The sequence below is a fragment of the Canis lupus genome, chromosome 27 (assembly GCF_048164855.1).
Source record: "Canis lupus baileyi chromosome 27, mCanLup2.hap1, whole genome shotgun sequence".
Taxonomy (NCBI): Eukaryota; Metazoa; Chordata; class Mammalia; order Carnivora; family Canidae; genus Canis; species Canis lupus.
This window is the reverse complement of record NC_132864.1, coordinates 36,592,517-36,605,262: the sequence shown is the minus strand read 5'-3', so window position 1 is coordinate 36,605,262 and position 12,746 is coordinate 36,592,517. Positions and strand designations below refer to the sequence as shown.

The window sequence follows — 12,746 nt, the reverse complement described above, 5'->3', positions numbered from 1 at the left end:
GTCCTGGGTCCGCCTTTGTGAATTCTTGTTTCCGTCCCAAATTCTCAGCGTGAGTGCATGCAAACCCAGGTCCTTGACCTGCCATACCAGGTTTCAGCTGGGACTAGAATCCTGTTCATTGCTTTTTCAGTTCTGCCTCCCTCCTGATCTTGTGGGGGCTTAGGCAGGCAGTGCTGGAGATGGAAGGGCCTCAGAGCTGAGCTTGATGGCAGTTCTTGAAGAGGACATGGAGGGGCACACAGTTTAGGGCAGGAGGAGGGTCTGGAGGGGAGGTGGAGTCGAATGAAGGGGACAGTGGGAACCACAGGAGGCAATAGAGCGGGGGGAGCCCTGCTGGTGGGACTCCAGCCCTCCCTGTACCTGCCACCCCCAACCAGCAGCTCCCCTTATTTGCTAGCTATTTGGGCTCTTCTAGTGTTACATTTGATAAGAATTCTACTTCTGAAAAAGGACGTGTCTGGAAATCCTGCATTATCTGGCAGCCTCAGACCCGCCCCAGGTCGCACAGGTTGCTGACAGAGCCAGAGCTGGCGTCTTGGGCGGGGTCCCAGTCTCTGGCCTGTGCTCTCATCCTGACTGCTGCTCTGCCCCTCCCCAAGCCCCACACTGTGGGGATTTATTAAGGAGTTGTGACTGAGGTCTTTGGACCTTTCTCCAAACTGGAAAGCAGCCCTGTAGACATTCCTTTAATCAGGGCGTTGGCCAGCTGAGGATGGGGCACCCTGCTAGAGTATGCCAGGGCCCTCTCTGAACTCCTAGGGGAAGGGGCCCCCGATTCTGAATGGGCATATTGTGGTTGGGAAAGGCATGGGAAAGATTGGTTTGGGGCATCCAAGTGGCTATTGAATATAATCACGAGAGAAAAATGATGAAGGAGGTGTTGAAATAGGAGGGACAAATGTGGGTGAGGTAGTGAGTACTGGGTGGATAGAGCTGGCTGCCCAGAGCATGCAGGGTGAGGACAGTGGGGGGGGGGGGGGCCACAGGCTGAGGACTCCTGGGAGGGGCCCCCTGGGAGCCAAGGGGCCAGGCCGGAACATAGAGCTGGGTGCAGCCAAACTGATGCCTTTGGCCTGGGGTGTCTCAAGCTGTTGGCAGGGCTACAGTCACCTCAAGGTTTGACATACTGAAACATCTGCTCCCAAGCTCATTGATAGGGCTGCCAGCCACAGGCTGCCTGGGTGTGTCCTCATGATAGAACAGGTAGTAATGACATAAAGGGAGGGAGAAAGAGGGGGGCAAGGAGGGAGGAGGGGCGAGAGAGAGAGAGAACAAGCACCCAGTATGGAAGCCACAGCCTTTTAATAACCTAATTTCAGAAGTGACATCCTATCATTTCCGCAATACTCTATTTAAATAGAAGTGCATCAGTAAGTCCAGCATACACCAGGGATTGCATAGGGCAAGGATATACCAGGAGGCAAGGATCACTGGATGTCTGGTGGTTATGTTTTTAAATCTCAGAACAGTTAGGAACACCCCTGGAGATACCTCGTCTAGCACATCCTGAGGTGTGGCCTTCAGAATACCAATGGTGAGAAGCTGTGTGTAATGGGGTGCCCTGGTCAGGTCAGCTTGGCAAACACTGCAGGCTACAGTCCCCTCGGGGATTTAGGATGTGCTGAAAGGCTCTGTATAATCCTGTAGCAAGGGGACTCCCTTCATTTAGGCTTTCCCCAAGTTACTTAACTACAGTTCTTGTGTAATACTGTTATTCTGTGAAATACGCTGACACTTGGGTAACCACTGGCTTAGTCCAAGGATGGAGGAGTGCAGCCCAGAGAGGGGAGCAACTGGCCCAGGGTCATTACTCAATGAGCTATTAACAGAGCTAAACTCAAACCTACCATTTCTGTTTTCCCAACCCTCAGCCCAGATCATAGTCAGAAGTAACTCTGGTGACCCTGTAGGGGTGAGCTGAAGCCAGAAGAGCCAGGAAGTGAACTCTGAGTTCTGGAGCTAGAGATGGGCTGCCATAGACCACCCCCCCACCCCGGGATTTTTCCTCTGGGTAGAAAGCCTGGTGTGTGGTCCCAATACTCTGGAAGGGCATAGATCCTGTTCTCCTTGCTGACTTGCCTCCAGCTACAGTATCCAGGGATGCACATCACAGACTTGCCCCCACCCTCCAGTGTCAGGACAGAATAAGAAAACCAGGAAGATACTGAGACATCATCCTGCTGTGCTGCTGGTCCCAGGGGCCAAGTGATGGGACCAACATGGACGTAAGTGTTCATGGGAAAACCTCAGTGCCAGGAAATGGAAGCTAAGACTCCCACGGGCCCAGCACAGTGGCCTCTCCAGTGACCTCTCCATCCTCTCCTCCCACTCCCGACCGTCTCCCTCTTCTGTATCTCTCTCTGGCTGCCTGCCCCAACATGTATCCTGAATACTGCTTCCTAAGGATCTGCGCCCAGTGCTGGGCTTCCACCCAGCCCCTGGGAGATCTGGTGATCCAGTCTCCCCAAGCTGTTTGGAGCCCCTTGATTTACAAGAGTTTGACATCCACAGATCACAACAGACCCATGAGGTGGCCAAGTTGGCATCCTCTCTGTCCCTCCCACCTGCCAAAGTCCTTTCTTTACTCAAGGCTCTGCTCAGTGTCACCACTTTTAAAGGAGTACTTTTTCCTGCACCTCCAACCACATCATCCTGTCTACCTGTCTCCACTACTGTAGCACCCAGCCTTGACACCTCATAGGTGCTTGATAATGTGAACGAGGGGTACCTAGGTGACTCAGTGGTTGAGCATTTTCCTTCAGCACAGGGAGTGATTCTGGGGTCCTGGGATCGAGTGCCGCATCAAGTTCTTTACAGGGAGTCTGCTTCTCCCTCTGCCTAGTCTCTGCCTCTCTGCGTCGCTCATGAATAAATACAATCTTTAAAAAAAAAAAAAGAAAGCCAGAAAGGAAAGAAAGGAAAGAAAGGAAAGAAAGGAAAGAAAGAAAGAAAGAAAGAAAGAAAGAAAGAAAGAAAGAAAGAAAGAAAGAAAGAAAGAAAGAAAGAAAGAAAAGAAAAGAAAAGAAAGAAAAGAAAGAAAGCCAGAGAAGTACTGATCAGTATGTGAGCTCTTACTACCTCCAGCTGGGTTTGCAATGCTGATGAAGATAGCTGATGAGAATGAGAAATACCTTTAGGTCTTTGGTCCATTCAATTGTTTAAGCAAATACCATCAATAGATAAGGCGGCCCACAGACAACTGTGGAAATCTCGCTAAAATGGGGCTAGCCTTAGTTACTCAAGGGAGCTTCCTGGATCAGGAACTGACTCATTATTTATGTGCACTCTGTGGGTAGATATCCTCATGATGGTAGTCACTTTTTTTTTTTTTTTAAGATTTTATTTATTTATTCATGAGAGACCAGAGAGAGAGAGAGAGAGGCAGAGACACAGGCAGAGGGAGAAGCAGGCTCCATGCAGGGAACCTGATGTGGGACTTGATCCCGGGTCTCCAGGATCACACCCTGGACTGAAGGCAGGCACTAAACCGCTGAGCCACCCAGGCTGCCCTGATGGTAGTCATCTGATTAGAAAAGGTGATGCAACATTTGCCCCGATTTTAGGTGATGTCATCAATGTTACCACCTTGGCCCTGGGGGGCATTTCAGGTCAGTGTTAGGCCACCGGGTAGGTTGGTATAGATAATAGGCTGGCCTAGACTTCCTCCCTGGGAACCAAGGTGGAGACTGGGGAGTATTTAATACCTAGAGCCATTCCTGGATTAGTAAGTAACTTAGGCTAAGTGGAAAGGTCAATATTTGAGACAACCACTTGACTTTCTAAGGTAGACCTTGATAGTTTATGGAATTTGTCCATCCTGTTGTGTTGAGGACCCTGGCAGATAGGACTGAGGGGAGTTTGCAGGTTGGGTTCATTCTGCTCCTTGAAGTTCTGTGGATAAAATTAATGAAATCCTACAAGTCAAATGGAGTTGGGGGCAGCCCGGGTGGCTCAGCGGTTTGGTGCCTGCCTTCAGCCCAGGATGTGATCCTGGAGACCTGGGATCGAGTCCCATATCGGGCTTCCTGCGTGGAGCCTGCTTCTCCCTCTGCCTGTGTCTCTGCCTCTCTTTCTCTCTGTGTCTCTTATGAATAAATAAAATCTTAAAAAAAAAAAAAAAAAAAAGACAAATGGAGTTGATTTGGGCCAGCCTCTGTCAGTCAAATTAATCAGAGTGACTGATAGAGTAGTATTATCATGGGGAAACTGCCAGAAGTCAAGATGATGCATAAATTTGAAATGGATACTGGTTGGAAGTTATTGCTACGGGTCTCTCACTTTTCTCAAATTGCTGCATGACTTGTGAGCTAAAACCATGTGTGACTGTGTCCTGGACTGTCTTTTCAAGGATCCTTGCAGAGCCAATAGCCTTAGAAGTTAGAGCTAAGTCTCCCTCTGGAGCAAAGTGCAGGTCTTCTTGCAAGCTTGGTAGACAGAGATAGTGTCTGCCTTTCGAGCAAGGGGCAGGCATGCTTTACTTTCCAATGTAAGAGATTCCAATCCTCTAAGCTCTCTCCCTCTTTTCCTTTCTCTTCTTGATGCAACCCACTGTGCATGCAGGAGTCGTTTGACCCTCTTTTGTCTTGTCCTGGGGGAATTGAGGTCCAGCTGTCTTGCTGCCAAGACAGTGCTGGCACTCTAGCTGCTCCTACTACTGTCCTAAACTCCTTTGTCTCTGAGGAGTGCTGTGTCTTCTGCTAGCATCCATGGAACTGATGTCGGCTAAGTTGTCAGCTTCCAGACAGGGTAAGAGCTCAGACTCTTCCCAGTTCTTGACAAGATGTTCATGTTTCTTTAACACAGTGAATTCTATTTCTTAGAACTTATCCTAAAAGAAACAATAGAAATAAGACTAACTTGGCCATAAATCCTTTTAATATGCTGATGGATTCAGTTTACTAGTACAGTTGATCCTTGAACAACATGGGTTTGGACCACACAGGTCCAGGTGGATTTTTTTTTTATATAGTACTGTACTGTATTTTCCTTTTTTTCTGATAATTTTCTTAATATTTTCTTTTCTCTAGCTTACTTTATTATAAAAATACAGTATGTAATACATATAACATATGGAAGATGTATTAGTCAACTGTTTATGTTATTGGTAAAGTTTCTGATAACAGTAGGCTGTTAGTAATGAAGGTTTGGGAAGTTAACAGTTATCCATAGATTTTTTTTTTTTAATTTTTATTTATTTATGATAGTTACAGAGAGAGAGAGAGGCAGAGACACAGGCAGAGGGAGAAGCAGGCTCCATGCACCGGGAGCCCGATGTGGGATTCGATCCCGGGTCTCCAGGATCGCGCCCTGGGCCAAAGGCAGGCGCCAAACCGCTGTGCCACCCAGGGATCCCTATCCATAGATTTTTGACCGTGTAGGGAGTTGGTGCTCATCCCTAACTCTTGCATTATTCAAGGGTCAACCATGCTTTGTTGAGGATTTTTGCATCAATATTCATAAAGGATATTGCTCTGTGGTCTTGTTTTTTTTTGCAATGTCTTTGCCTGGCTTTGATATTAATGTAATGTTGGACTCGGGATCCCTGGGTGGCTCAGTGGTTTGGTGCCTGCCTTCGGCCCAGGGCGTGATCCTGGATCCTGTTTTTAAAAATGTAAAAATCAGTTGTTGATTTGAAACCTTCTTTATTTTTATTTTCATGTATTTAATTTTAATTTTTTTAAAAGTTAACTCCAAGCCTAATGTGGAGCTTGAATTCATGACCCTGAGATCAAGAGTCACATGCTGTACAGACTGAGCCAGCCAGGTGCCAGCCTTCTCCTCTTCTAGTAAGTGTTTATAGTTATACATTTCCATTTCACATTGCTTTCCTTGCATCCTATAAGTTTGGGTATGTTTTGTTTTTGTTTTCATTTGTTCCAAGACATTTTCTAATTTCCTTGTGATTTTTTTTTTAAGATTTTAATTTATTTATTCATGAGAGCACACAGAGAGAGAGAGGGGCAGAGACACAAGCAGAGGGAGAAGCAGGCTCCATGCAGGGAGCCCGATGTGGGACTCGATCCCAGGTCTCCAGGATCAGGCCATGGGCTGAAGGCAGCGCTAAACTGCTGAGCCACCCGGACTGCCCCTTGTGATTTTTTTTGATCCATTGGTTGGTTGTTCAAGAACATGTGGTCTAATTTTCAAATATTTTTGAATTTTCCTTTTGCTATTTATTTCTAGTTTCATTCCAGTGTGAGTAAAAAAGAGATTTCCTGTGATTTCAATCTTTTTTTTTAATTTTAATTTATTTATGATAGTCACAGAGAGAGAAAGAGAGAGAGGCAGAGACATAGGCAGAGGGAGAAGCAGGCTCCATGAACCAGGAGCCTGATGTGGGATTCGATCCCGGGTTTCCAGGATCGCGCCCTGGGCCAAAGGCAGGCGCCAAACCGCTGTGCCACCCAGAGATCCCTGATTTCAATCTTTAAATATTTATCATGACTTGTTTTGTGGCCTTACATGTGGCCTATCCTGGAATGTCTTTGCTTTTTTCTTGCCGGGCACACTGTGGCTTGGCACCACTCTCCCCTGATACCTCAGATTCTAGCAATAAAGCTGTGGGCTGGCAGAAATGCTCTCTGCAGAGCTGGAGAGACCTGAAAACCTCAAACCCAGTCACCTCTCATTTTAGAGGTGAGAAAACAGGCTCAGAGAGTCAGAAGACTCCACCCATGGGCCATAGGCCCCATACACTGATCCATTGCAACTTATCTTCTGTGGCATCAGCAACAGTCACACAGAAACAAAAACTTCCACCCTAGGTTCAGTCAACAAATGTTTGCTGAGCATCTAAACATTCCAGGCGTGAGTTAAACCCTCAAATGACTCCCTGTGTATAGGGCCCATCTACTCTGAGGCAGAACTGAACATTTTGATTCTAGGCAGTGAGTGAGAGACGTGGATGATCAAATCCTTTCTGGTGTATTAGTGCCTATTTCATAAATGCACTATCTTGTTATCTAAGCTGGCTGCTGTATTAGATTGACTACATGCTCCTTTTAGAAACCACAAACACAAAGGTTGTGGACACTGGAGGCCAGACAGAAAAACTCACTGTATCTGCAGGGCTGGATTCTATGAAAAAAGTAATACAAAAGGGGTTTTTACATGAAGTGAAAAGCCTGCAGCTCAGAAAGGTTAAGGGGGTTAAAGCAGAGCTAGGAAGTTGCAACCAGTTTTTTCACCCCACGTGGCTGTCTGGGAGTACCCCAGCCCTGACATGGGGTTGGTTCATGCATTTCAGCTGCTGGGTCAGGGAAGGAATGAGCTGCCTTCTCTAACTGGGCACAAGAAGGGTAGAACCTGAGGATCCCACTTCCACCTCCAACACAGTGGCTGACTGTGGAGGTTTGAGACTTCAGAGTTGGGGCTCTTTAAAAAAAATATCTATTGATTTGAGAGAGAGATAGGGAGAGCAAGCAGCGGAAGGGCAGAGGGAGAGAGAGAGTCTCAACAGGCTCCCCACTGAGCATGAAGCCCGACACAAGGCTTGATCTCACAACCTTGAGATCACCACCCTAAGATCATGACTTGAGCTGAAACCAAGAGTCGGTGACTCAACCAATTGAGTCACCCAGGCACCCCCAGCACAGGTGGGATTTCTGCTGTGTGGTGCAAGGAACACAGCCCACAGAAGTCCCCTGGTTCATCTAGTCTGTCTCTCACCACTGTCCTGTGACATAAGGCAGAAGAAGGGATATGGTCCCACTTTACAGATGTGGAAGCCAAGGGGCAGAGAGGTGGGCAACCTGCCCTGTCAGTCAGGCTGTCAGTGCTCAATCAGAGAAGCAGAATCAAAAGGGGATACAGATATATTTATATACACAGAAGATACATACATGTGTATATATATATACACACACACATACATATGCATACATATAGATGTATCTGTATATATATAAATATAGAGAGATTCAGTGCAAGGAATTGCCTTACATGATGATGGAGGCTGTTTAGCCAAGCCTAAAATCCACAGAAGGGACAGGCCACCAGGGACGGCAGGCTGGGACTTGCGGGCACAGGCTGATGGTCTGCTTGCTCTATAAATCTCTATTGCTACATCACACCATTGGCTACCATGCCCTCCTCTTTAACACTGCAGATAGAGCCGTGAGTGCCTTTAATTCAACCAAATTAAAGAAGAATTCCAGAAAACCTAGCACCAATGCAGGAAACTCATCCTGAAGATTCTGTTCCTCTAGAGTCACTTCCGGGATGAGAATCTGTATCATGAAGGTCCAACCAGAAGCAGAAACAGTAGGATATATATTAAGAAATTTATTGCAAGGCACTGATTTAAGTGATGGCGGGGGCTGGATGGACAAGTCTGAAATCTGTAAGGTGGTGATCTCAAGGTCGTGAGATCTGAAATCTGTAGGAAGGGCCAACTGGAGCTCTCAGGCATGGGGCGGCGCGGGGGGGGGGGGGGGGGGGCGGGGGGCGGCGCAGGGAAGCTGCTGTCCACAGGCAGAATTTTGTCTTTGTTGGTGAAGCCTCAGCTCTCCTCCTGAGGGCCTTCTGACTGATTGAATCAGGCCTACCTGGATTATCTAGGATAATCTCACTTGCTCAGTTAGCTGGTTATGGACTTTAATCACATCTACAAAATACCTTCATAGCAACATCCAGATTAGCATCTGACTGAATACCTGGACATTGCAGCCTAGACATGTTGACACATCTAATGGCCATCTCGCCTGCCCACAGCCACTCAGTAGCTCGACTCTGCATCAGCCTCAGCTTCCCCTACTCACACATACACTCCCACCTTTACCCTCAGGTTGCTGACAGTCTAAACAGGAAGAGAGGAATCTCAGGACTGGGGCATCCTATGTGTCTAATTACAAATCAGCCAGCACCTTAAGTGCCTGGGATTTTTTTCCTTTTTTTTAAGATTTTACTTATTCATTCATGAGAGACACACACACAACCACATAGAGAAAGGCAGACAACAGGCTGAGGGAGAAGCAGTCTCCATGCTGGGAGCCTGATGTGGGACTCGATCCCGGGACCCCAGGATCACGCCCTGTGCTGAAGGTAGGCGCTAAACCACTGAGCCACCCAGGCATTCCGGATTTTTTTTTTTAATGGGGGTAAAATTCACATGACATAAATTTAGCCATTTTAAAGTATACAATTGAGTGGCATTCTACATTAGCACATTCACAATGTTGTGTAAGCAACACTTCTGTGTAAGCCCAAAAGATTTCATCATCCAGGAAGGAAACTCATACCCACTGGACAGTTATTCTTCAATATACCCTCCCTATCTAGGCATTTTTCTTCCTTTCTTTCTTTTTTTTAAAAATATTTTATTTATTTATTCATGAGAGACACAGAAGGAGAGAGGTAGAGACATAGGCAGAGGGAGAAGCAGGCTCCATGCAGGGAGCCCGATGTGGGACTCGATCCTGGGGCTCCAGGATCATGCCCTGAGCCCAAGGCAGAGGCTCAACTGCTGAGCCACCCAGGCATCTCCCCGTGTCTAGGTGTTTTTAAACCTATGTGGACAGAAATGTTACCAGGATACCACCGGGGAGAACTTGCACATGTAAAGCCTGCTGTACTTGCAGATCTGCTAGGGGCAGAGGTGCCGTCCTTGGCAGGCAGGAGCTAAAATCCAGCTACTCTTTCACGACATTGGGGCTGTAGTTGGGTTTGATGGCTTCTGCAAGCTCCTGAGCATACATCTCATATCTGCCGGTCATCTGAAAGCAAAACAGGCAGATTAGGTTTTATACACGCCCCTCATTTACTCACCACCACCTCTTGCCACTAGAGGGCAGCCATGGGCCAGAAATTTGCCGGGAAGGCTAGCGGACAGGGCAGTTTCAGACTAGCATCTGGAGAAATAACTCCCGTGTGATGATGGCTCAGCACTGATACCAGTGGATAGCAAAGATGACAGATGCCGAGATGATTCACACACGCTGATTCCTCTTTTTAGAAGACCTCTGTGACCTGTCATCCCAAAGACGAGACCTGCCCCAAGGCAGAAGGGAGGAGGGCTATCCTGAGGTCTTGCAGAACCCCAGAACAGCGTACAACCCAGAGAGGGAAGTGACCTGCTCCAGGTTCCCAGGCAGCAATGGAGTTTGCTGAGATTTGCACCCTGGTCTTCTGGCTCCGGGTCTGGGAGAGAGTTGGGGCAGGGCTGGAAAACCTATCTGGGTGCTCACACCCAGACATTTCTATCTCTCCTTCCCAAAACCCAACAGGACCTCATGCCCATCACCATAGTTTGTCTGGGGGGTGGCTTTTTGCATTCAGAAAGTTACCAATGAGAAAGCATTGTTTATTGTGTGGAATCCTGCATGAGTCTGAGCTTCAGAGGAAGACACTCATGTGGGAAATGCCTTATTTGTCCGATGAGGATCTGAGACTCAGGAAACATGCTCAGGTAACAGGGAAAGTAGTTTCTCCCAGACACCCTGGGCAAAGTCACGCAGTCATAAGGACATTCATTTGCACATATAAATGGGTTCTGAGTCGGTATAAATACTGCTGGACACTAATGTAACAAACTCCACCTGCATCCAGGATGAGAGGGTATATTTCAGGGGCTTCTAGGCCACGGCTGCCACCACCCCATTCCAGGAGGGCAGGCACTTACATTCTTCCCATGGCCCCTGGTGTCACATGTATTAGGTTTCAAAGGCCACTTGAGGCCTTCCAGTACAGCTTCCTGTTTTACAAATGGGCATACTAGGGCCCCGGAGCAGAAAGGTCTTGCTTAGGGTGACTGAGAAAGGCACTAGCAGAGCTAGGCCTAGATTCCATTTCTCTGCGTGACCCATTTCCCTCTCCTGTCAAGGCCTAGACCATGGGGCCAGGCCACAGGCAGAGCCAGACACCCACATTTATCTTGTGATAAGTGCAAATGCCTGGAAAGGAAAAAAAGGATTAGAGAAGCCAATCCACTCTATTCTCTGGACAAATGAAATTGAGATTAATTTGTTTGAAGGCGCCCAGAATCTAAATCAGACAAGAGGAGAATTTATTAAGGTCTTCCGCCTTGGCATCATTTGACCCAGTGGCTCCTCCCTTGCACACCAGCCCTGGGAGGAAGAGACCTGGCCCTCTGCTCAGCTTGGAGCCTCATCTGGCTGCTCCTGAGAGCAAACCCAGTGGCTGTGGTTTCCAGCTCTGGGAGCAGAATGGGGGCCCAAAGGGAAGAGCGGGGCAACAGCAGGGGACTTGGGGACCCACCTTGAAGTTCCAGATGTCATTCACCTGCCGGCAGAGGTTCAGGTCGAGCTCAGCCACCAGCAGCCCGTCCTTGTTGCGGGAGAGCCCAGGAGTGCGACTGCTGTCAGGGGCCGCCACGTAGCTCGAGCCATAAAAGTAGCCAAAGTCCCGGTGAGCTTTGAAGAAGTGAAAGTAATCCCCTGTGAGCTTGTACAGGCACATGGTGGACTCTGCAGAGGGGTAGGCATAGTGTCTGTGCCCCCCCCCACACACAAAGGACATGCTTCCCTCCTCAGGCCTGAGGCTGCAAAGTCACCCTCACAGCCCTCACCGCTGCCCCTGGGAACTGTTAAAGGTCACCCCTGTATAAGTGTTAGCCCTTATTTCCAACATTAGCCACCCTCAGCCCAAGGGAGTCACATAGCTCTCCAGAGCTTCTTGTGTGTCTGCTTCCTGTGGTGGCCCAACATGGTGAGCTACAGGCTCTACTTTCACTTGCCTCACCAGCTGTGTCTGTCGTACTTTCCTTCCACGCCTGGGTCCCCTCACAAGTCAAGTGGCACTAAGAGCTACACCATAGGCGAGTAAGGAGCAGGTGGGCACAGTGCAGGGCCTAGCAGGGGCTTGGGCACAGCAGCCACCCAGTGGACCTCATTCCCCTGCCTTTCTGCATCTCTGTCTGTAGGGAGCTAACTGGGATTGGAGACTGGACATTTGGGGCCTCACGTGAGGGGATCCGGAACCTTTTTGTTTTATTTTTTAAAGATTTTATTTATTTATTCATGAGACACACAGAGAAAGGCAGAGACATAGACAGAGTAAAAAGCAGGCTCCCTGCAGGGAGCCTGATGTAGGACTCAATCCCAGGACCCCGGGATCACAACCTGAGCCAAAGGCAGACGCTCAGCCACTGAGCCACCCAGGTGCCCCTGGAACCCTCTTAGAAAGTGCTTTTCTGGAAAACAGACCTGCTCAGTCCTCTCTGCCTTTCTAGGGGACACTCTAAGCTAACTCCGAGACCTCCCTCCCACATTCCCAGCCGGAGTTGGGACCAGTGAGTGGGGGATTCCTAGCAGAGGTGAGGTGGTACCTGCCTTCAGATCAAAACAAGCTGTGAGGGCAGCCCCGGTGGCGGTGGTGCAGCGGTTTAGCGCCGCCTGCAGCCTGGGGTGTGATCCTGGAGACCCAGGATCGAGTCCCACATCGGGCTCCCTGCATGGAGCCTGTTTCTCCCTCCGCCTGTGTCTCTGCCTCTCTCTTTGCTCTCTCTGAATGAATGAATAAATAAATCTTAAAAAAAAAAAAAAACAAACAAGCTGTGAATTCGAGGAACCCAAGGCAGTCCACACCAATGTTCTGGGACATTTGTGCAGCTTGGGATGGGTGTGGTGGCAGGTGAACAAGGACAAAGGAAGAGAGAGATGTGTGGGGTGAGTAAAGTACCCCCGCTTTCAAAGAGTGCACAAAGGAGTTCCCATGTCTTCTAGGACCATTCTCTTACCAGTCCCAGGGGAGGGATGGAGTCTAACCCTAAGCCTTTTCATCCTTAATTG

The 12,746-nt window shown here is 48.4% G+C and overlaps 1 protein-coding gene across 6 annotated transcripts in view; it reads right to left on the bottom strand.

Moving 5' to 3' along the window:
* Positions 1-9,073: 9,073 nt before the first annotated feature.
* The window catches only part of UPB1 (beta-ureidopropionase 1), a 31,826-nt gene continuing 28,153 nt past the window's right edge, over positions 9,074-12,746 (bottom strand). For 3 of the 6 annotated variants that reach the window (XM_072803422.1, XM_072803421.1, XM_072803418.1), the window contains 2 exons: positions 11,215-11,423; positions 9,074-9,713 (listed from right to left, as the gene is read on the bottom strand). In XM_072803422.1, coding sequence (XP_072659523.1) covers positions 9,630-9,713; positions 11,215-11,423 — 293 coding nt within the window. In that variant the 3' untranslated portion in view covers positions 9,074-9,629. The remainder of the gene's footprint in view (positions 9,714-11,214; positions 11,424-12,746) is intronic. The other 3 variants (XM_072803424.1, XM_072803423.1, XM_072803419.1) reach the window with 1 other exon arrangement.